This window comes from Triturus cristatus, chromosome 1_2 (genome assembly GCF_964204655.1).
Source record: "Triturus cristatus chromosome 1_2, aTriCri1.1, whole genome shotgun sequence".
NCBI classification, from domain to species: domain Eukaryota; kingdom Metazoa; phylum Chordata; class Amphibia; order Caudata; family Salamandridae; genus Triturus; species Triturus cristatus.
In genome coordinates, this window is record NC_140580.1 from 724,900,790 (window position 1) to 724,925,209 (window position 24,420).

Here is a 24,420-nt window from a genome sequence, read left to right on the forward strand (position 1 = left end):
TGTGGCACTGACACAATAGCAAGGTGAACAATAATGTTTGACACAAATATTGTATCAAATATATTGTTTACCAAAATATTGTGTTCCTACCTATACTTTTAATGGTAAGTTCTAAAATATTGGGGTGGGGAAATATTGTTGACACTAATATCGTCCAAAAATATTTAAACAAAATATAGATTTTTTTAATATAAAGAGAGTTTAAAGTAATAAATGTTAACTATTTTAATATATAAAGTTAATATATTGTCTAATTCCACTAATATTCCACTAATATGTAATGCTATATATATAAATATATAATTAAATGAACACACAAATATATGCATATATGTGTATTTCTGTTTATGTAAAATGTATGTATATAGTGAAACATAGTTAATACAATTATTAATTTTACATTATGTATATTTTTTAAATATTTAAAATGTATTCCCATGAAACTAAAACATATGCATATACATATATATGTATATAATACATACACACTAAAACAATATAAACAATTCAATAACAAAAATATAATAATTAATATAGACAATAAATTCAATATTACAAATTTAAAACCCCCCAAAACACATTTACTGAAAAATAATGTAAACAGTAAGGAAAGCATTGGACTTCGGAAGGGTAATAGTTAATATTCCCACTCCAGTTTGTGCAACAGTAGTAGGGAAATGTTAGACTTCAGAGGGGTTACATTTACTATTCCCCCTCCAGTCTAAGCAACAGTAGGGAAAGTGTTGGACTTCTGAGGGGTTGCATTTTCTATTCCCATTTCATTCTATAGAACAATAGGAAACGCATTGGACTTCAGAGGGATTCAATTTACTATTCCCACTCCAGTCTGTGCAACAGTAGGAAAAGAGTTGTACTTTGGAGGGGTAAAATGTGCTATTCCCACTCCAGTCGGTGCAACAGTAGAAAAAGTGTTGGACTTCAGAGGGGTACGATTTACCAATACCACTCCAGTCTGTGCAAGGGTAGGCAAAGCATTGGACTGCGGAGGGATTCAATTTACTATTCCCACTCCAGTCTGAGCAACAGTAGGGAAAATACTTCACTTGAAACACACTACATATTTGAATGGCCCTATTAATTTACAAAGCAATCTAAAACTGTTAATATAAACAATATTAATTAACATAAATATATATTAAAAATAAAAAAAATTAAACAATGTACACATTTAATAAGCGATTTATAATTAATTATCACTTATAAAATAATTGTTATTTCTTTTTTTTTTTTATTATTTTTATTATTGTCCAGGTACCAAAAACAATATACATTTACATTTTACAATCCCATTCGAATAATTTATACCAAATGAATAATATAGTTCTGTAATTAACAAACTTGGGTCCTATTAACTGAGCAAAGTGTTACAGATTAGAATCCCTCCATCTTTTTAATGGAGCCCACAAATCCTGTCCCTCTTCTCTTCTTCTCCTACCCCAATGAACAAAAAGGGAAGATTCAATATTATGTATACCCAACAGTCTTGCCAGCCACATATGAAACACCGGCGCTTGAGTGTCTTTCCAGCCCGCGGAGATAAGAATCCGAAGAACCGAAACAGCAATAAAAACAAGGGCTTCTGCTTCTTTATTCAGCCCCAACTTACTGTCCGTTCCCATTATCATAAGAGTAGGGGATAAATTAATCTTAACTCCTAACAGCATCTCCAAAAATTTCTCAATTTCCCCACAAATTACATTTAGTTTCTCACATTGCTGAGACATGTGTACTAAATTTGCTGGTCCTTCCTGACATCTAGGACAGTTATCATTCTCCCTTTTACCCCAAATAAACAATTTAGCTGGCGTAAAATACAAATTAAACAAAGTTTTATATTGTTGGGCTTTCAAATTTGTTGATCGAAACAACCTCATAGCTAACTGAAGTGCTCTGTCAATATCAACATCCGGGTCTCCCAATCTCGATACCCAGGCAGCTTCCATTTTTTCCAAATCATCGGGGATCTCTAACAATAGAAATCTATATACTAATTTAATCTTATTACCTCCTTTTAATAAGTAATCCATCACTTTAATTCTGCTCCCTATAATGATCCTTGATCTTAAAGCCATTATAATACTATGAATTTGGACAAACTTGAACCCTTGATTCCCTGGAATATTGTATTTTTGCTGGATATTCTTGAATTCCATCAAGACCTCCCCTTCAAAAATATCACTTACTGTTTGAATTCCATGATGTTCCCATAGTCTCCCCATACTATCCCCACTCAATTGCGGGAAAACCTTAGAATTCCACAATGGTGAATATCCATTAACTTTTGGTATTGATAGTAATTTTCGAACTTGTTTCCATACTTGCCAAATGCCTTCAAGCGACTTGTATCTCATTTTTTTGAAATATCTTCTCTCAGTTTTCCGTAGCAGAAGCCCCAATGCTTCTCTGCCTAGCATAAGTACATAAATAGAGGGGGGATATTGAGTGCCAAATGATGATTCCAAAAGGTTAGTGGCAGGATCGAATAGGATTGCCATCTTAGTCAACAAACACGCCCAATAGTACAATCTAATATTCGGCATTGCTAACCCCCCTTTTTACCGTGGAAGGGACAAATACTTCATTGATCGCCTTATTTTACCGTATTGCCAGATAAAATTCACGAAAGTTGCTTCTATTGACCTTAATATACTCTCATCTATCGCAAATGGAATAGCACGAAAAAGATATAAAATCTTAGGGAACATAGTCATTTTCACCACATTAACTCTCCCTATTATAGACAGATGTAGGGTATCTATTCTTTTAAGGTCTGCCGTTATTGATTTCAACAAAGGGGCAAAATTTTCTTTTATGATCATATCTATAGCTGAGCTAACCATAACCCCTAAATAAACAGCTGACTCAGTATATCTTATATCCTCTTTTTGAATATTAGCTGTACAAATTATCTGAGTCTTATCCTCATTCAAACGATAGCCGGATGAGCGGCCAAATTCCTCAGCTATCTCTTTCAGAGCTACTAATGCCCTAGTCGGCTCGGATGTAATTATCGCCAGATCGTCCGCATAAGCCAATAATTTGGTCTCCATCTGATTACAGACTATTGGTTTAATATCATTGCAAGCCATAATTCTACATATCAAAGGATCTATATATAACGCAAAAAGGATAGGTGAGCAGGGGCACCCCTGACGCGTCCCCCTGGAGATATGAATTGATTCTGAGCTTTCACCCATTAGCTGGATTTTAGCCTCAGGATCACAATACATGGCCCTAATAGCTTTAATTATATTAGGGCCGAAGCCCCTTTGGTCCAATATCCCCCATAAATACTTCCACGCAACACGGTCGAAGGCCTTTTCTGCGTCGAGAAGGATCATGGCCATCCTTCCCCCCAAGGCAACCTGCACGTCGAACAGAGTGATCGCTCGCCTAATATGATCGGTTGTTCCTCTGCCTGGAATAAATCCGTGCTGCCACGGGGAGACAAGACCGCCAATAATCCTTCCCAACCTTTTAGCCAAAATCTTAGCATAGATCTTATTGTCCGCATTAATGAGGGATATTGGCCGATAGGATCCAGGGTGCTCTTTAGGTTTTCCTTTTTTATGGAAGACAATAATATTTGTCTCATGCCAGGACTCCGGTATCACTCCCGTACACATTATCCCGTTAAATAGATCCAACAATATCAAAGCAATTTCCTTCTGAATGCATTTATAAACTTCTAGCGGGATACTGTCCGGTCCTGACGCCTTTCCGGTTGCCAACTCCTGTAATGCCTCCACTACCTCATCCATTTCCAGAACCTTGTCTAGCTCTCCTTTATCGGTCATGCTTACCAGAGGCCCACTATCTACAAACTCATGACTTCCAGTCTCTGAATCAATCTCTTCCTTATACAGTGTCTGATAAAAGTTTCTAAAAACTTTTAATATATCACTTGGTTCAGAATAATTCTGATTGCCTTCACATATGTTTGAAATAGTATTTTTGATTTTCCCTTGTCTGATCCGAAGTGCCAATAATCTACCTGCCTGTTCGCCAGTCTCATATAATTTACCTCTATGGGTCTGATATTCACCTGCAGCTTTCTGGGCTACCTGCTTATGAAGTTCTGCTTGTATAATGGAGATCCTCTGTCTAGTCCCCACTCCATCTTTTCCCTGGCCAATTTCCCTCATATGCTGTTCTTCTGCTTCTGTTATCTGATTAATTAATCTTAGGTTCTCTGACCGATCTACTTTCCTACGGTTAGCAGAGTAACTAATTGTTTCGCCCCTCAGTGCTGCCTTAAATGCGTCCCAAACATTATTTCTGGATGCGCTAAAACGGTTAGCATCAAAGTAATCCTGCGTCCATTTTCTTAGGTGTTCAACATAGCTACTATCCGCTAACAATTTCCTTTCAAAGGTCCATCTTGAGAATTTTTTTTTAAAAGCCTCACATTCATATTCCAAAATCAAGGGGCTATGATCAGACATAGTTTTGGGTAATTTATTAATATTAACTTTATTCAATTCTGTTGCTGATACCAAAAAAATAATCCAGTTTTGAATATTTCTTAAAAGGACACGAGAAATAAGTAAAGCCCGGATTATTGGGCTCCTTATTTCCCCATACATCTACCAGCCCATATGATTTAACCAAGGAACTAATAGCTCGAAATACCCTAGGTTTTCGCCCTAGATAAGGGCCTTTATTTATGAAATCAATATGAATATTAAGGTCACCACATACTATAACTGGGCCAGACCAGTTTGCCAATTCTACTTCCAAAAAATCAAATATTTCAGGATCATCCTGGTTAGACCCATAGATCACACAGATTGTGCACCCAATTTCCAATTCTACCAATGCCCATCTCCCAGTTATATCGGCCCTTTGACGTTTTGCCCCTCCCAACGTTGATTTGGCTAAAATTGCCACACCTCTTAAAATAGACGTCTGTGATGAACAGGTCAGCAGATCAAAACCTTTAATATTTATCAAATGTTTTTTTTCCCAGGGTAAATGCGTCTCCTGTAAACACAAGACATCTATAGAGTTTAACCTAACGAAGTGCCCTAATCTCTGCCTTTTCCTCCAATCATTTAAACCACCTATATTAACTGTGCATATCTTAAGTTTCCCCATTGCTATCTTTTACATCTTACTTTGACTTCACCAAAATTCAGAACCCAAACCGTTATAGAAATACAAAAAATATCGCTCCTGAAAATGGCACCTGGACTTATTATTTTTTTAGGTTTTTTCACCTCCTTACCCTTCCCCCCAGCCAACCCCAACCCTCTCACCCCACCCCCCCACCTCCACCTCGACCCCCTCTCCTCCCCTTACCCCTACCCCCATTCCCCAGGAGGCGCTCAGACCAAGGTCTGTGCATGTGATGTGAACAGCATTAGTGAGCTGGGTGGTACTTAAGCCAATCGTCAAATATATCCATACCATACCAGTACCCCCCCTCACAACTAGTAGATCCGAAGAGCTTCTATAATACCCCTGAGATAAAATATTCAGCCTTTTGGATTACCCAGAGTGTCCAAGAATTCTTTCGCCTTTATCTCAGATGAAAAATATCTTGTCTGTCCGTCATAAATCACTTTGAGCTGCGCTGGATTAATTAAATAGCACTGAGTATTTCTTTCTTGAAATGGCTTAATTAACTGCCTCAGTCTCCAACGTCTCTCTACCGTTGTGTGGCAGAAGTCTGCACGGACAAAGAAAGAAACCTCCCCATTTGATCTTCTTGCTTCTGGTCTAGCTTTTTCCAAGATAGTCTGTCGCAGGAGAAAGTTCCCCAGGAATACTAAGATTGCTCGTGGTTTTACCTCGCCTCCTATCGTTGCTCGAATCTTAAACGGGGTGCGGTGTGCTCTTTGAATTTCAGATGACCAATTCCATTCTAATAGCTCCGGGAAGGTGGATTTAAATAGCTTAATTATATATGCTCTGGCGTCTCCAGCTTCCACCCCCTCGGGAACCCCCAGCACCCTGAGATTGTTCCTCCTCTGTCGGTTTTCAAATTCTTCGAGCTTCCACTGGATATCGCTGATTTGCGCATTCTGAACCTCAACTTGAGTAGAGGTGTGAGCCGTTTCCGCTTCCGTTTCAACAATTCTCTCCTCTAGGCTCGTCACCCTCTCCCCTATATTGGTAAATGCCTTGGAAAGCTTCCTTACCACCCCCTGCATCTTTCTCATAGCAGCTTGAGCTTTTCGACTGTCCTGAGAGGTTTCTTCCCAGTGCGCAAGGATAGCTTGATGTATGACCTCCAGCATTGTGGTATTTTCAACTGTTTCCGAAATAGGAGTGGCGGATGAATAGTCCCATTTTAAATTACCACTTCCCCGATCTTGAGCTTCTACCTTTGATTTAGATTTAGATTTTTTGGTAATTGTGGGTGGATCCAAATCGCTCTCCTCCAAGTCAAATTCGGGATTACTGTCCCCCGACATTGAGCTTTGTTCATCCTGAGACCACTCTGCCCCTTCGGAGACTGAAAAGAAGCAGTCACTATGCTCCTTTTCCTTATCCTGAGTAACCTTATCTCCAGGACCCACATCTGCAGCCGCCATTAGATTGCCATCCTCTCCAGGAGAAATCAGCTGAGATAGCCCTAATTCAACACTTTCTCCCGTCGTTTTAGGTAATTTCTCCCACATACCATTGTTTGCCAACAAGTTAGACCCTAGCAATGTATCTGGCAGAACAGTCATTCCAGAGTTGCTGCTTTCATTTTCATTCACAGGCAAAGGGGGAGGGGTAACCTTCACTACTTTTACAGAAATAGCCGTAATATTGCTTTGGGATAAAGTCTGGGTTGCTTCATTACCTTTACCCCCGTTTTCATCCCTTACGGGCACCTCCGTAGCTGCTTCTACTGCAGTTTCACTCCTAGGCTCCTTTCCACGGGCAAACAGTTCTGCTATTGACGTGCCGCCTATTTGATTCTTGCTCGAAGCGCCGCCTTTCCCCCGACTCACCGGGTCAGCTACCGACATCCGACGAGAGCCCATTGGATCCGCCGCACCTGTCTCCAATGCCTTTGAACCCGTAGCAGCTCCCGTAGCAGTTCCACCTCGGGGCTTTCGTGCCATGGCGGCCGCCTTAGTTCCTGCAGTGTTTGCTGCTAGCTTCGGAGGCATTCTTCGTCCAGTCCTCGTCCTTACTCCCAACAGGTAAGAGAGAAACCTCCAAATCGGGCGTCCCGTTATCTGTACTGTAATCGAGGTGCTGGCCGTCCAGACTTTAAACCGCATCTCCGATCATGTATTCCTTAGCGGCTCGTACTCGGGTCTGTATGGTCACCTACACCATCCCGGCTCACCGATGCTGCTATCGACCTCTAAGCAGTCGCCATCTTGCCTCCGCTGTGGATTTTTTTAATATAAAGAGAGTTTAAAGTAATAAATGTTAACTATTTTAATATATAAAGTTAATATATTGTCTAATTCCACTAATATTCCACTAATATGTAATGCTATATATATAAATATATAATTAAATGAACACACAAATATATGCATATATGTGTATTTCTGTTTATGTAAAATGTATGTATATAGTGAAACATAGTTAATACAATTATTAATTTTACATTATGTATATTTTTTAAATATTTAAAATGTATTCCCATGAAACTAAAACATATGCATATACATATATATGTATATAATACATACACACTAAAACAATATAAACAATTCAATAACAAAAATATAATAATTAATATAGACAATAAATTCAATATTACAAATTTAAAACCCCCCAAAACACATTTACTGAAAAATAATGTAAACAGTAAGGAAAGCATTGGACTTCGGAAGGGTAATAGTTAATATTCCCACTCCAGTTTGTGCAACAGTAGTAGGGAAATGTTAGACTTCAGAGGGGTTACATTTACTATTCCCCCTCCAGTCTAAGCAACAGTAGGGAAAGTGTTGGACTTCTGAGGGGTTGCATTTTCTATTCCCATTTCATTCTATAGAACAATAGGAAACGCATTGGACTTCAGAGGGATTCAATTTACTATTCCCACTCCAGTCTGTGCAACAGTAGGAAAAGAGTTGTACTTTGGAGGGGTAAAATGTGCTATTCCCACTTCAGTCGGTGCAACAGTAGAAAAAGTGTTGGACTTCAGAGGGGTACGATTTACCAATACCACTCCAGTCTGTGCAAGGGTAGGCAAAGCATTGGACTGCGGAGGGATTCAATTTACTATTCCCACTCCAGTCTGAGCAACAGTAGGGAAAATACTTCACTTGAAACACACTACATATTTGAATGGCCCTATTAATTTACAAAGCAATCTAAAACTGTTAATATAAACAATATTAATTAACATAAATATATATTAAAAAATAAAAAAAATTAAACAATGTACACATTTAATAAGCGATTTATAATTAATTATCACTTATAAAATAATTGTTATTTCATTATTATTTAATTAATTTTAAACCATACACCCTACAAACCTAGCAGCCCATACCTAAACTATAACTAAACTAAATAAGTAAAACAGAGTTTACATGATTAATCATCAATTAAATAAGTAAACCCCAATTAATAATTAATTGTTAATTAATTATTACTTAATACAATTTTTGGCCTGTACCCCACAAACCCAGCAGTCCACACCGAAACTATACCAAAAAGGTATAATTATTACACAATATACATAATTATTAATCAACTAACATATTAATAAAGATAAATAACTAATTATATCAATCACATACTTACTTAAAACTTATTGATTAATAATAATGAATTATTACTTAATTAACTTACCATACTATCCCCCTACAAACCCAACAAGCCGATACAACACTATAAATTACTATGCACAAGTGCACATGCATTGAAAGACTGAGCAGAACTTCAACACTGTTGCTTAGTCTTTCTGTGCAGTACTGTCCCCAACACACACAATTTCACGTTTGTGCTGACAATGGCAAACTTAATTTCGGAATCGGGAGTACGGTCCTGGTCTGTACTGGGGGCATTAGGTAGTGGTGTTCCATGACACAAGCTGTAGCTGTGCACCTGTCAGAAATTGTGTTATTAAGTTGGGAGAGCGGTACTCCTAACAACTTCATAAACACAATTTGGTTAGACTAAATACAGTTCTAAATCTCTGCTCAACACAGGGTAGTTGTGGCACAAACTGCAGGCAGTTCCCCAGAGTATTGTGTTAAGTTCAAGCTGAATCATGAATTTTAAAGTCAAGGGAACAACACAATAAAAATCCAAAACCAGCGTAAAAAAAGTGAAAACATTTTCATGAACAAAACAACACAGAATCAAAATCAGATACGAGGAGCCTGGGATGTGCATTTTTAAACTTTTAAGGCAAAAAGTGACTTAAAAAAGCAAAACTATGTAAAGCATCGGTTCATAGTTGACCAGGACTTAGGCATGATTTAAGGCCAACTTCAAAGTAGCAGAAACTGATTATACTGATTATACTAAGCAGATTACAGTGGTCACAGTTTTTACCTTAGTATTTAATCTACTTTTTGGAACTCAAAGGGGGTCATTAGTATAGCGGGCGGATCACCGCCGCCCATATGGCGGTGGCGATCCGCCCGCTAAAAGTCACCGCCCTCTTACAAATTCCCCCGCCACATTACCATGGCTGGGGGGACCCCGGCGGACGGGAAGACCGTCCACCGATTTTCCGCCGGTAGGCAATCCACCCGATTGCCTACCGGGCAAAAAAGCATTTCATATGGTGGCGGTATCTGGTAGACACCGCCATCCATATTACAATGCATGCGGGGACCTGCCTTTCCGTGGCCGCAACGCCGCCACGGAATGACAGGCGTTTTTTGACATTGGGGGCCCGTAGCGGGCCCCCAGGGATTCTGGGGGGTGGGGGATGCACATGGGGGTACCTATGGTACCCCCCTGCATTTCAATGTACAACGTGGCAGGCGCCGCATGGTGCCTGTCACGTTGTGCATTGAAATGCACAACCTGCCTTTGTGGATCGCCACCGCCTGCCGCAATGTTGAAGATGTGCCATGTGCCCGCCAGTGTGGCGTGCACATACTAATCGGGAGGGCGGGACTACCGCACCTTTACATTTGTGAATTGGCTCTTAAGTGTTTGAGGATCCATGTATGCAGCCTCTGACAGCCAGTGACCAAAAGCTGTACCTTTAAAGGATGCAGGGGCTGATCATAATTCTTAGTTGAACTCTCTTTCAGAGGCAGCATGCCCAGCAATAAAACTTTAAACCAATGCACACAACCTGTCTCTGAACAGAAAAATGAAGGCATGTGGAGAGCAAACAAAACCACTTTGCACATCTCTGAAGGACACCTGCACACAAAACTTCATTCACACATGCACACATGAAGGAATGTATTACTTGTCACTGATACGGGTGCTTAGGGTGAAATATACTACACCTCTTTGAAGGTTACGTGTGTACAGAACAGAATACTCGATATTCCTCTGAAGGACACTAGCACCTGGGTGGTATACACTGCAGCTGTTATAGGAAGACAAGTTAATGCACCTCACTGAATTACATTCACATTAGACAACTTTACTGCACCTTTCTGAAAGATGTACTTACTGGAGCAAAGTACACCAGAACACCTGCTCTTAAAGAGCATGGCTACACTTATTGCCAGAACATAGCGTACCTCGCAGAAGTACACATCCACCCCAGGCCTGGCTCCAGTATTTAGGATCTGGGTGGCATTAAAGAAAAATAGGTGGGCCATAAAGATGATTAGAACATTGGAACGTTGGAAGCTCCATTGAAGACAATGGAGCGCTCCGGGCTAATACTGGCCGGTATAAGCCCGGAGCACCAACATTCCAATGTGTCTTTGTTCACAGCTCTGGCTGTGAACAAAGACTTCAGGGAGCCTGAGGGGATTTCAATCCCCTCGCACTCCCTGAAGGGCTTTGTTTTGGTAGAACATTCTGCCCTCTAGTGGCAGAATGTTCTAATAGCCTTATAGCCCTTCGTAGCGGGCTATACCGCTGTTAATGGCCCGCTGCTGTTGTTAAAGTCCCTCGCCTTCGGCTCGGGCCTTTAACGCTGCAACGGGCCATTAACAGCCGGTATAGCCCGCTACGGCGGGCTATAAGGTTATAGTGTGGCTGTTCAGAGACTCCCAGGTGATTGAGAGCTGGGTCTGTGCATGCTGGGTGGTCTTGTACGGGTGTGAGCTGTATACCATACCTATTACCGGATTCTGATTACTGGTTTTAACTGTGTATTTCTAGAGGTTTAAACCCATAGGTTTGATCTATTTTGCTCTCACCAGGTCACCATGCTTTCTCTCTGTGTCACCCTCCTCTCGTCCGACGTCACCCTCCATTCTTTCCATTTCACCTTCCTGTCCTGCTCATTTCACCCTCTACTTCCACTCACCCCACTCTCTCCGCTTTACATGATCCTACTCTCGCTCCACCTTAGCCACCTGTTTCCATACGTGCCTTCACTTTCTTCACTTCACTCTCATATTTGTCTCACCTCACTCTCCTCTCTTTCCACCTTATCCTACTTTTTCCTTCTACTGACTTTGCAAACCTCTTCCTGTGCGTCATCTTAATCTCACTGCACTTCACCCTTCAAAATTTTCATCTCAGACTTTCCTCTCCACCTCACTCTTCTCTCTGCACCTCACCCATCTCTCTTTCTCGCCCTTTTCTGTTTTTCACCCTCCTCTCACTTTTGCTCACCCTCCTCACCCCCTCTAGCTCTCCTTCTCGCCCTATCACTATCCAACTTTTGTTCTCACTGTCATCTCACAGTCTTCCCTCCTTCCTCAGTCTCTTCCCTATTACCCTCCTGGCTCTCTGCTTCACCTTCCCCTCATTCCACCTCACCCATCCCTCTTTTATCAGTTTAGGTCCCGTAGAGCAGCAGCACTATAATGAGAGCCTCTGGAATTATGCAACTGGGAAGGACCAAATTAGGCAGAAGAGTTGACTAAATGTTTGCAGTTTAATGTGGGGTAGTAATACTTTATTATTTTGTCATTTTTCTGCACATATTAACCCTGTGTGTGGAAAAAGGTTTCACCTCATTAATGACAATTAAATGTTTGCGATGGGCCTTCCACTGTGCAGCAACACATCGTTAGGGCCAGATGAAAGACTATTCACTTTTGCGAGTCTCAAATTGTGTCTCATTGCGACTCGCAAAGCTCAATGTACAACAGTGCCTCAGACACTGTTTGCGATTCCTAATGGGGTCGCAAATTGCATGCCTCATTAATATTCATGAGGCAAGCGCAATTTGCGACCCCATTGGGAATGGCTAGCACTCCCAGTGATGGTGACCTGCTGGGGTCAGCGGACCACCATGTCTGTTAGTGCTTTTTAAATAAAGCATTTTTTTTTTTTAAATCAGCCCGTTTTCCTTAAAGGAAAACGGGATGCATATAAAAAAGAAAAATGAAACATTTCAGTTTCACTTTTTATGGGCAGGCAGTGGTCCCTGGGACCACTGCCTGCTCTTAAAAAATATTTCCGCACAGACTCACAAAGGAGAAGGTGTCCCCTGGGGACCCCTTCCCATTTGTGAGTGGTTTACCACCTACTTGAAGTAGGTGGTAAACTGCAAGTGTTTTGCAGCCTCAAATGCGGTTGCAAGACAATAGTACATGATATTCAGACTCGTTATTAGGAAGAGATGCCCTTTCCTAAAAGCAAGAGTCGCAAATGCTATTTTGTGAGTCAGTGACTCGCAAAATAGCGTTTGTACGTGCCAGGACCCTTTATTGTGGTCGCAAACGGGCGATCTCCTGTTAGCAAGCGCAAAAAAGGGTCGTACATCTGGCCCTAAATGCACAGTCACTGGTGCCCCAAAGTGGGGTATATGTTGTTTAAGTTCCTTCTAATTATAATAGAGATCTCTGCTTTCAGTGAGCACCCTGAGGGAATGAGAGTAGGCAGCACGGCAGCAGCACATGTTGCCATTGCTGTCATGGAATTGTTGCAATGGCTCTTCTTTTTATAATAGGCACTTGCGCTGCTCCCGCCCATTCTGTATCAGTGTTGATTCAGTGAAACTTGACAAGTCTTTTCACTTTAGAATAGTCAAAACTTTGCCAGTGCCAGAGTTTGTTTTGCCTAATATAGTGCCATAAGCACTGCCACTGAAAATCTGTGAATCTGCGACTTTAGCATTTTCAGCATAGTTATGGATTTGCATCATCATCTGCTGCATAACTTGCAGATTTTAAGAGAATGTTTTTTCTGTCCCAAAGGGATCAAAAACGACTAAATACACAGTGGAATGTGTTACTGTGCAATGGAGACCCTCCAGAAAGGGTGACTGTTAGCCTTTTAGTTGCATATTCCTGCACTTTAGTGTTAAGTTGGTACTAATGAGGTGTAATCTTAGCCTTTTAGTTGCATATTCCTGCACTTTAGTGTTAAATTGGTACTAATGAGGTGTAATCTTAGCCAAGGCATTGTTAACGTGTAAAAATGTAAACAAAAATGACGCAATGCTATCACAAAATGTGCCAGTTAACATTGTGTAATTTGCCTTTTCTTGCCACATAATATAGTCAAACCTGCAGCATAATTTGGTTTTACCCTGATGTATAAATCTAGTGACCCCATCCAGAAATAAGGAATAGCATTACAGCAGTGAGAAAATGCAAGAAAACACAACTTAGGGGCCAATTACAATGTCGTTAGGAAAGCATTTCCAATGAATCGGGTTAGGAATGCTTTCCGAACGATTCGGATTCCGGGAGTCCTACTGGCTGATTACGATGTGTCTGTATGCTTGCAGGCTCGGTTCGGTCGGATTTGCATTGACTTCAATTGGAGCCGGTGTACCGACCGAGAACACAGGCTCCCATTGAAAAAAGGGGTGGTTGGGGAAATCCTTGCACCCTGGGGCGGGCACCCCATGGTGCCTGACACATTATGCATTTTTGGGAAAAGAGGTCCCTTTCGTACCCCCCCAGGCCATAATTAGTCGCCTTCGGGGGAAGGCGGGGCCTGCAACGAGTACCCAAAGACTAATTCCGAAAGCCGTTTCGTCTCAGTCTAACCGATTCCGAACGGCTGTCCGAATTGGTCATCGTACTTGGTCGTTGGGAAACCGTCTCCATTGGGCTATATAAGTCAGATCCGAATGACGAGGGCTGCCTGAATCCCATTCGGAAATGAGTCGGACAGCCTGGACGGCTTCCTTGCATTATACTCGGTCATCCAGAAAGGTGACAGATTCAGTAGGAAATAAGGGTTCCAAATCGGATTCAACAATACCGAATCCTATCCGGAGCCCTTCCTAACAACATCGTAATCGGCCCCTTAGATGTATATCCTGATTGTATGGGCCTTTTTACTTACTTTTTTTGAAATGGCAAATTCCTTCACACTGTTTCTTAACTAAAACTGTTTTCAATTCTCAATTACTGTGTAACCGCAGGGTGTGGTCTAGCTATAGTGGGCGTGTCTCCAGTACCTTTTCCGTTTTGAATGCACAGTAATAGGAACCATCCCTTGTTACCTTAGCTCTGTCCTATCCACTGAAAATAGCCCACGTAAATTTTACTCTTGTTTAAATCTACTCTTGCACCTAGGTGCAAGTCTACACTTTTGCACTATTCTCCATTTCAGAGTCACCATCTAATTGTAGACTTACATGTCTCAACTCCTCAGTTCAGGGAGTGGGGGCATGTAAGCTCTTTTTGTTCTGGGCTCTTATTTGGATATGAAATAATCTTGGGCGAGTTTCCTGGCCTTCTTGGATCCACCATGTTTTCTGGATCAATGCCTAGCTGGGTTGGGCTTGGAATCTAACCTGGCTATGGTAAGTCTCATGTATGCAACTTCATTGATTATTTACTGCTTTGAAACAAGGAATATTAATTTGCAAAACCCTGATGTCTCTATTTATTCACCATTGGTCGGTGCATGTTGCTTGACACAATTTAAAGTAAACCCTTGAGGATGAGTGACTTGTGAATTCCAGGGCTGCTTGTGCAGTGCAAGAATCCAATGCTTGAGACGTCTGCATCACACTAGTTACAACACTTCACCGCATAATATCTAATTGCTCTAGTTGTGGTGAGAAAGCTTTTGCAAAGAGATGGCATGTTTCTATGCTGTATGAAAAGGGGTTGTAAAATCAGCGATTTAACAATCGGTTGAGTACGTTTCAGAAACCCTGGAAGCTAGCACACCGAGACCATTATTTGGGTAAAATGTAATTTGTGTTGAAATTCGGGAATCTTCCTGGTTTGTCTTTCAATGCTGGGGTTCTTCCAAGTCACTGCTGTGGTGTGTGTGATAATAGTTTGATTTTTGAACCAGGCAGGTTCTTCTGGTTGCTGTTGATTACTCAGGGGCCATTATAACCAATGACAGAGGAAGCCATACTTCTTATTCTCGCTTTGTGAAATTGCCTTCCTTCCTTTAACACACAGTTTCTTTTTTGTTTGTCTTGTTATCATTTATGTTTAAAACTCAAGTTATATGTTATTTGGATTTAGTTAGACCACATCAGTGTAATGTACTCTGATGTTTAGAAGTACAATAGACATATGTATTACTATCATCTATATGTATTAGCAGGTCATGTTGCAGGAATAAAATCTAATAAAATAAATTGAATTAAAAAAAGAAAAGGAAATATTCCCAGTTGAACAATGGCAGGTGAAAGTGACAACCATGGCTGATGTAATGATCAGATAAATGTACTTTCACCCTGAAAATATGAATAGAATGGCAGACACTGGAAGGGACTGCAAAAAGGCTTTGGAGTTAAGATCTGCCTCTATTTTCAATTTATGGGGTTCTTATGTGGCGGGTACTAAGTGCTCTGTTATCTAAACCTAAAAATAAGGGATGATAGAAAATGGTTACCCCCATTTCTAGAAGCAACTTAGAGACGCCATCTACATGAAGATGAACTTAAGAAGTTACCAGTTCATTAGAGTCATGACCACAAGAAGGATAGGACATCAACGTTGATTTCATCCCTGCCCCTTATCAGGCACATGTTTTGAAGATCCAGCTAAAATAGCTGAAATAATGGTCCAACATTATGACTCTATTTATAGCTTCGAGCAAAATGTAGATATGAGCTCTCTAAAAAAACATCTACTCGAGAATGATCTACCAAAACTTTCTGAGACTGAAAATCTCGGTATGAAAGGACCTTTTACGATGGAGGAGCTAGAAGGCGTAATTAAAAATCTGCCAAATGGAAAGGCCTGTGGCCCGGATGGACTTCCACCCGAATTTTATAAGGTTTTTTTAAGCTCATTTGCAGAATTTTTTCTCCAATTATTAAACTCTATGTTAGAAGGTGGCGAGGTGCCAGAATCCTTCCGTCAGGGGAATATAGTGAGTTTTCCAAAGAAAGGGAAAAATATTGAAGATCCAAATTCCTATAGACCAATAACATTACTTAATTTGGACTACAAGATTTTGACCTAGCTTCTGTCCCTTCGATTTAATAAACACGCTGCGAACTTGATAAATAGCGACCAAAATGGTTTCATCGCAGGGAGACAATTAGCCACCAATACGCACTATCTTGTGGAAGCACTTGATTATTTCGAGATACATAAAACACCTGCCTTGGTGATATTATTTGACGCCGAAAAGGCTTTTGATTTAGTGGTATGGGAGACTCTATTTATGATCTTAGACCATTTCGGCATCCCCAGCAAAATCTTATCCCTGATCCAGCGACTATATGGCAATGCGGAAGCCAATATAATTATTAACACCTCAATAGCTGGTCAGGTTAAAGTGAAACGTGGCACGCGACAGGGGTGCCCCCTGTCGCCAGTTCTTTTTGCGTTTTTTATTGAGCCATTGGCAGGCGCAATAAGGAACTGCCCAGTAATTTCTCCCCCAATTCCATCAATGTCAAAACTGAAGCTTTATGCTGACGACATAATGCTCCTGATTAAGCCAGAGATGGAAATCCAAACTAGAGTTTTTCAATTGTTTGAGGCTTTTGAGACATTAGGGGGATATCGTATTAACAAAAATAAAACTGAAATTATTCAATGTGGCGGGGTGACCAGCGATCTACATATAGATATTCGATTTTGTATTAATTCTAACCCGAAAAGATATCTCGGGTGTATTTTTCGAATTTAGTCTCCGACCTGTACCATTTGAATTATGTGCCATTAATTCGGAAAACTCAAGCTTTGCTGTTGCGCTGGAGCTCTCTTCCCATTTCGATTTTAGGGAGAGTTGCACTTATTAAAATGTCAGTCTTACCTCTTTTTAATTTTTTATTTTCAACTATTCCATGCACCTTATCAAGTTTGTTTTTTACTAAAATAGAGTCAATGTTTACCACTTTTCTATGGGCAAAGAAATCTTCACGCATTGCACTAAGCACCTTATACGAGAAGAAGGAACAAGGAGGGCTAGCGCTTCCAAATCTCAAGGATTACTATTATGCATATTTTGCACAATATTTAACGAGATTTCAGCCTCCCCCACAAGTAAATTTTTTCATTAATAGTTTTATGGATCTTATGCTTAAAGAAATCAGATTCAATCACCGCTTGCAATTTTTAAATCCCCTAAACTGGTTAGGTATAAGTGCCTCCATTGGGTATTCAAAAAACGACAAGCACTGTTTAAGAGATATTCTATCCCGGCCATTAACTCAGGTACTCTTTTGGCGGGGATACTCCCCTTAGCCGGGATCGTATCCTCTATCGAACTTACGTTAAAATGGGCTATGATAGGATTCTGCCAAGTAGGTGATTTTCTGCAAAATGGTCAATGGTTATCTAAGCATGAAATTTTACAGAGAGCTCCGAATGATTTTATTCTATTGGGATCTTATAATATGTTATACAAATTTTTCTCAGATTTAGATATGTCCCAATTGAATGGGTCAAGCCAGTTAGTCAATGATCTACTATTAGTAGCATCTGACAGGAAACCTGGTGAGTGGAAACAATGCTTAACCTCGGTTAAGAGTTTGGATCTTGCACAGAAAGCAATAAAAAAATGGTCTGATCAGGAGGATGTTGAAATTTCTATGAATGTTTGGATGACGATTAATAGATTAAATTTTAACACACTTAGAGGTGCAAATTGGCGTAGGATGCTTTTTTTCAGTAAATGGCTAGTATATCGCACACCTTCTGTTTTGCAGAAAATGTACCCTAATTCTTCAGCTCATTGTTTTAGATGTATCAGTCACCCGGCAGCTAATTGGACTCATACTATGTTAAAGTGCTAAAAAATTCAAACATTTTGGGAAGATGTTTTTGGTTTTCTTGCAATTGAATGTGATTTACAATGTTTAAGATATTATAAACTGATCCTTATTGGTTATGACCCAGATCTTCTACTCCCAGACCAGATGGTCAAACTTGTATATATCGCTATGGCAGTAGCTAGATCTCTTTTATTACAGAAATGGAGAACAGATTTAGTCCCCTTACTAATGGAATGGGTCAATAAGATGCGGGCGGTTAAGCGAAGTGAACGCATATACGCTATGAGAATAGGGGGTCTCAAAAAATTCACGAAAATATGGTCTTCCTATTTTGATTAAAAAGTCCTGGGGTCTATTATCATTATTATCATCCTGATATAAATTGGTGTAGCAAGAACCAGTGAGTTTGAAGGAAGGATTGAGTCTAATTTTTTGTACATGGATATATATCCTTGGGGGATTTTATCGGCAGTTGAGACCTGGTTTTAGCAATCCTTTTCTAAATCTGGATGTATTTTACTACTTATATATGCAATGTGTTTTGAATTTCGGGTTGATATCTTTTATTTTTTCATGTATCAGATGTGTAAAGGTAATCTGCTTTTAGACTTCAATAAAAAATAAAAAAATAAAAACGTTGATTTCATCCCTTGCTCTTCGCTGGTTAAGATTTGGAATTTTTGACAAGTTCATCTCTATTATATGCTCTCAAGTGGCCTTAAATAGATGGCTGGAATTTGCAAGCCCAATACAAAACTAATGTAACATAGCATATGCACTGTGCTTCTTAAACAGGTATTCATCCCCAAAAGGATGACTGCTCACTTTCTACCTTGCAGCATGCTTAGACTCACTGCAATGGGTATTGGCCTGGGCGGCCCCTGTATCTGCAAGGTTGCAGTACTATGGCAGCCTCTCAAGAACATGCTGATGGTCCCCTCTGATGGACTCTGCCCCAGGGGAATCGTCCTCTCAATACATCACACTATTTCCCTGTAGGCTAATCCGCCTCAGCCGCCTCCCTGCGATTGACTTTCCTATATTAATGCAGAAACTTTGCATGGTATGCGTAACTCTATTAAAAATGCTATTTGAAAAGACCAAGGTGTTTCAGGCCGTGTTTTCTACTTCACTTATTTAACTATGTTTGGTCACACTCCAGTGTTTTGCCTATAGGCAATCATTACATGACTTTCCCTTGATGAATGAACACATTTTGAGACTGATGTATGTCACAGACCTCACTTTCGCATGTTCTACAGCTGTTCCTGATACAATAGGGGTTTTAATGTTTCCAGAGACAAACTCATTTGTAGTAATCGCCTTGCATATCTGTTTATTTCTTCATGCGTTCAGTCACTGAGTTCCTGAAGCATTGAGTGCAATCCAAGCACTTGACACACTAAAAGGGGTTTGCCTGGGAAATTTACTTGAGAACCATTAACTATGTTTGACAATAAGTGCTCATCAGATATGTAACATTTGAGTAAATGTGTGCATTTTATCTGAAAGGAAAAGGGAAACACTTCTTCTCAAAGCTAGCTGATAAGACATATTGCTAAATAATATTTGTGATGTTGATTCGAAAAACATTTTCTGTTACACACACTATAGCCCAAAAGGAACTGAAGTCCATGAACAAGAGTGCAGCTTTAAAATCTAGGATACAAGATGGAAAGACGGTTTCCAACAAATACACCAACAGCACCAAAGCAGTGATGGGATCAAAACAAAGGAAATATATGCGAACAATGAGAGCATTAGTCACAAGACATAAGCTGATAACAGAGGTCAGAGATGAGACGTAGGGCCTTGTGGTTTATAAGATCATTTTTAGATCATTCCATAGAGTGGGACCACAGCAAGAGGAAACCTGCTCAATAGTATCTTATATGTTTTTGTTGTACTAAATCCTCAGTCATCAGCAGAGCAAATGGACAAAGGTAGTGTGGTGGAGGAGGTCTGGGGACGTAAGAGATGCAATGCATGCAGCTGCCAACCACTGTTAAATCAGATAAATAAGCCTTCACTGTGATCATGATATTAGACTTGAGAAAGTGCACACTCAAAGTATCTGCCATGCAACAGACATGATCCATGACTTGTAGTGATATTATATATGATCTGACACAAGGCTGAGTGATTCCAGGGGTAACACCAATCAAATAAAACCTTACAAATATATGAACAGTGATTGTGATTAATACAATCTACTTCTCTGAGTATTTTACTATTTTCTTGTTTGCCAATAATGTAATTGTAGGCTCCATTGTGGCTTAAGAAGCTGACTTTATATGTACAACCTAGTACACATTGCCTGGTTAATAGAATCAAATAGTTCATAAGGGGATGCAGGAAATTATGAGATTTTATTTCAATACAGTGACCCTCAAAGCTGGTGAGACTGGGACAGCGTTAGCCATATGTCAGGCACACCTGATGTGGAGCCTCCTCTGCAGAAGCCACATCACCTTTCAAAGTCATTGGCCCAGCAGCCAATGTCCTGGTTTCCAGATGGACAAGTATGCCTCTAAAAGGCATGTTTAACCTGAAGAAGAGGCTAGCAGTGCTTAGGCAGAAATAAAGTCACTAATGTTGCATCAGTTAACCTTCCATGATTTAATTCAGAGGTGTTTACATTTTATGCGCTGACGCTGCATTCTTATGGTACAGGTGGCTAACATTTTGCTGACTGGTGTAAAGTATGAGAGTGAACTGAATGGATCGGGTGAGATGTCTGGGCAACCGCTTTCCATGAAACGCCTCTGCTCCACCATCTGCAACATGCCAAAGGCCCTGCGTAACCTCTGCATCAACCACTTTCTAGGTAAACTTTTACAAAATCCTATTCTATGTCTTACAGAATTAACTACCATCTGTCTAACTTCCAAAAATACTATTAAACATTGAATGTAAACATGTTTGGGCAGATCTAGAGGAAATAAAGATGACCACAAGATCCCCTCCCTGTAAACCTTCTAGTTTGTAAGGTATATATGTTTTACATATAAACTTTAAATAACTGTGATAATAAGTTCCATCAACTAACTTCACATCTAGATATTTTCTACTTGGTACACTGGGCATACCTTCGGTTAGGCTGCTTTCTTTTATCTCATTATAGCTCCAAAATGTATTCTTATATTACAGATTTTTATTTGATGACTTCATATACAGATGGGTGCATTTCAGCTTGTTTGAAGTAATCAAATATTTGTTCATGCTTTTTAATGCAATCTCTTACTTGAAACTATCCTCAATAAGGAAACACTTAACAGTTTTCTACCTGGTTTTCATCTCATCCATTTAAATTATTTTTCTGTATTTAAATGCAACATTGGAGCTGCATTATATATTTTATGAGTTCCTTCTATATTTAGCTGTGATCACAAATATATGTTGGTACAGGGTTGTCTCTCACTTTGGTATGTTATTTGAGATCTAGTATTTCTCTTTGTGGAAGGCATACCATGTGGTCTCAAAATCTCACGATTGTTTCATCAGTGCTTACAGTGTTATTTGTCATTTCACTGTTTACTCCCTTTTTTCATTAAGCACCCATTATTGTTTATTTGGTTTTCTTCTGAAGCAGATAGATATGTAAATAATGTTTGCAATTCCCCTTGTCAAGCATGCTGGTATCTAAAATGTTCTATTAATAATAATACATACATATATTCAATTACATTTGAACATAGATTGTTGTTTTTTACAAACACCTATTTTCTACATTGCAAGAAATAAAATAATGTAAAAACAAAATATTTAGGGAAATCTTATTTTTATCACGTATAAAATACTCACTTACTGAAAAAAATCTGCCTCAAAGCAATACATTACAAGATCCCATTTTTGTAATTTGAAATGTTGGGGCTCTTTTTTTCACAAACAATAGCTTTTTCGGGCATTCATAGCTAGTTATTGGTTTAAAACATTTGGATTGCTAAAGTAATAATAAAATGTTATAGAATAAAATAACATTTTCAGATAAATAGAAACCTGAACCTGTTGAAATGACAACATTTCTTGTGAGGCAAACAATGCCAAAATATGCAAATCTAACTTTTGGCCTGGATACCATGCACACACCTATATGACAGTTTCAGCTTTTAGGCATTCCTTAAGCATTTATTTCTGATCTAACCTATTGTCTTATTGCTTAATGCCACTATGGCAATACTATAAAAAGGTTTGTTTAATGTATTCTTTATGTAGTATACAATAAGTATTTACCATAATCATTAGCACACAGCGATCAACTGTTCACACATACACATAGTCACACAACATCCAGTGATTTGTTTAGTTTTGATTGAAAGAAATGTAGATCTTTGAAGAATGTGATCATACCAAACTTTCATAACTGGTGACATAGACCATAAAATATAATATAGAGTGGTCCGTATATTACTTCTATAGTTCTACTAAAAGTAAAATACACAGGTGTACATACATTAGTAATTAAAATAGTTTCATGCACAAAGATAACATCAGCACAGTATAAAACATGATACTGGTAGAGTATTGCCGCATTATTAAGATTATGACTTTGTGAGACAACATGGGCAATTGGAGATAGTAAACTAATGGTTTTTAAATGATGTCAATCATCTTGTGTTAAAATAGGTGTTTGCTGGAAAGGCTGCCCTGGTTTGAAAGCTCACTTCAAAAACATTCAGCATTTTGTCTTTCTAAGATTGTTTAAAAAAAGAGTACCTTTTGTTCTTTGTTAAAAGAGACAACTCATTCAGTCAATGTAATATTATTATTCACTAACTCATGCTTAAAGAATGTAAGAAACACATCCAGATCTGCCATCATGTCAGGTTAATGTACCATGTTGAGGAGTAGTTATCTTTCCAAAACCCTAAAATGTTCCTTAAATGTGGAGTGAAAGAAATAAGTGGATTTCCTAACAAATGCAGAGAGCACAGATATAATAATTGCTACCTGTTGTGTTTTTCCCATTCAAAATAGCCAAGCAGTTGAGCATCATACTAATAATTTTATGAAAATATATGTTTCATTAAGAATGGCTTTCTCAAAATAAACATAGTTGATACACTGACTAAGAACAGCAAGTGTTGTCCGCAACATCTTCTATTGGGTGGAACAATGGGTCACACCAGTATGTGTCTAATTTCACCCGAAGTGCTCCTAACTCAACCAAGAAACTATCAAAATGGGTTCACTGTAAGGAAAATGGTCGTACCTTAATTTTGGGTGTTGTACATGCTAATCGCTTGTCAATCAGAAGCATCACAAAGTTAACCAGAGATTATGTTACTTATATTGAAAAAATGTTTTCTATCCATAGGCTGGTTGTCCTTTGAAGGGATGTTGCTGTTCTACACAGATTTCATGGGAGAAGTGGTGTTTGAAGGCAATCCTAAAGCCGCTCACAATTCAGAGGAATACCAAAAATATAACGCGGGAGTGACCATGGGCTGTTGGGGCATGTGCATCTACGCCTTCAGTGCAGCCTTCTACTCAGGTACTAAACTGAGCCCCTTATTTTTTCATACCAGAAGATGGAAGGAAACAATTTCTGTACTCAGAATTATCATTGCATGTGAAGTATCTAGGGTGTACCTTGAGAGTATGATGATGTAATTTTCACTTGAACATGATCAAGAGGACCACGAGCTAGTAGGCATCCGGGGCAATCATTCTTTTGAGGACATATATTTAAATGCAATAAACTTTTGAGAGTTGTGTTAAGAAAACTATCAGATTACAAAAATTCAAAACAGGGGATTGATGCTGGCCTTCAATTTGAACCCCTGGGTTCTCACTCAACCTTAGTGTTTCATTGCCTGGCAGGTACCTTCAGAGTCATGTGCAAAAGCATGTGCTTGAAGAGAAACACCTACTGGATCAATGACTAGATCTACATATCTGATGTCCCAACCACCCTATTCACATTATATCGATGAATACACTCTAACTATAGTAGACAGATTATATACAACAGTTATTGCCAGGCGTCCCGAATCTGCCAGACACTAAAGAACCCTTAGTCATTGCCTACTTTTTGGTAGTAGCTTTAACATACTTTTGCTAGTCATAACCTGGTTCTGAGGCCTTAGAATGTTGCATGGAACTCTGTAGTCAATGCTCGTTATGAGGTGTTTTGACTACAGAAATGAACTCTGTACAGATTTTATAGTAGGTCCTCATGGTTCCTCAGAAACTGCAGTGTTATCCAATTCAAGTACATATGTCCTAAGGTATTG

The 24,420-nt window shown here is 39.4% G+C and overlaps 1 protein-coding gene across 1 annotated transcript in view; it reads left to right on the forward strand.

Moving 5' to 3' along the window:
* Window positions 1–24,420, forward strand: part of SLC45A1 (solute carrier family 45 member 1) — a 283,096-nt gene that overhangs the window by 211,483 nt on the left and 47,193 nt on the right. The window contains exons 6-7 of the mRNA XM_085615129.1: window positions 20,858–21,011; window positions 23,502–23,678. Of these exons, the coding sequence (XP_085471255.1) occupies window positions 20,858–21,011; window positions 23,502–23,678 (331 nt within the window). The remainder of the gene's footprint in view (window positions 1–20,857; window positions 21,012–23,501; window positions 23,679–24,420) is intronic.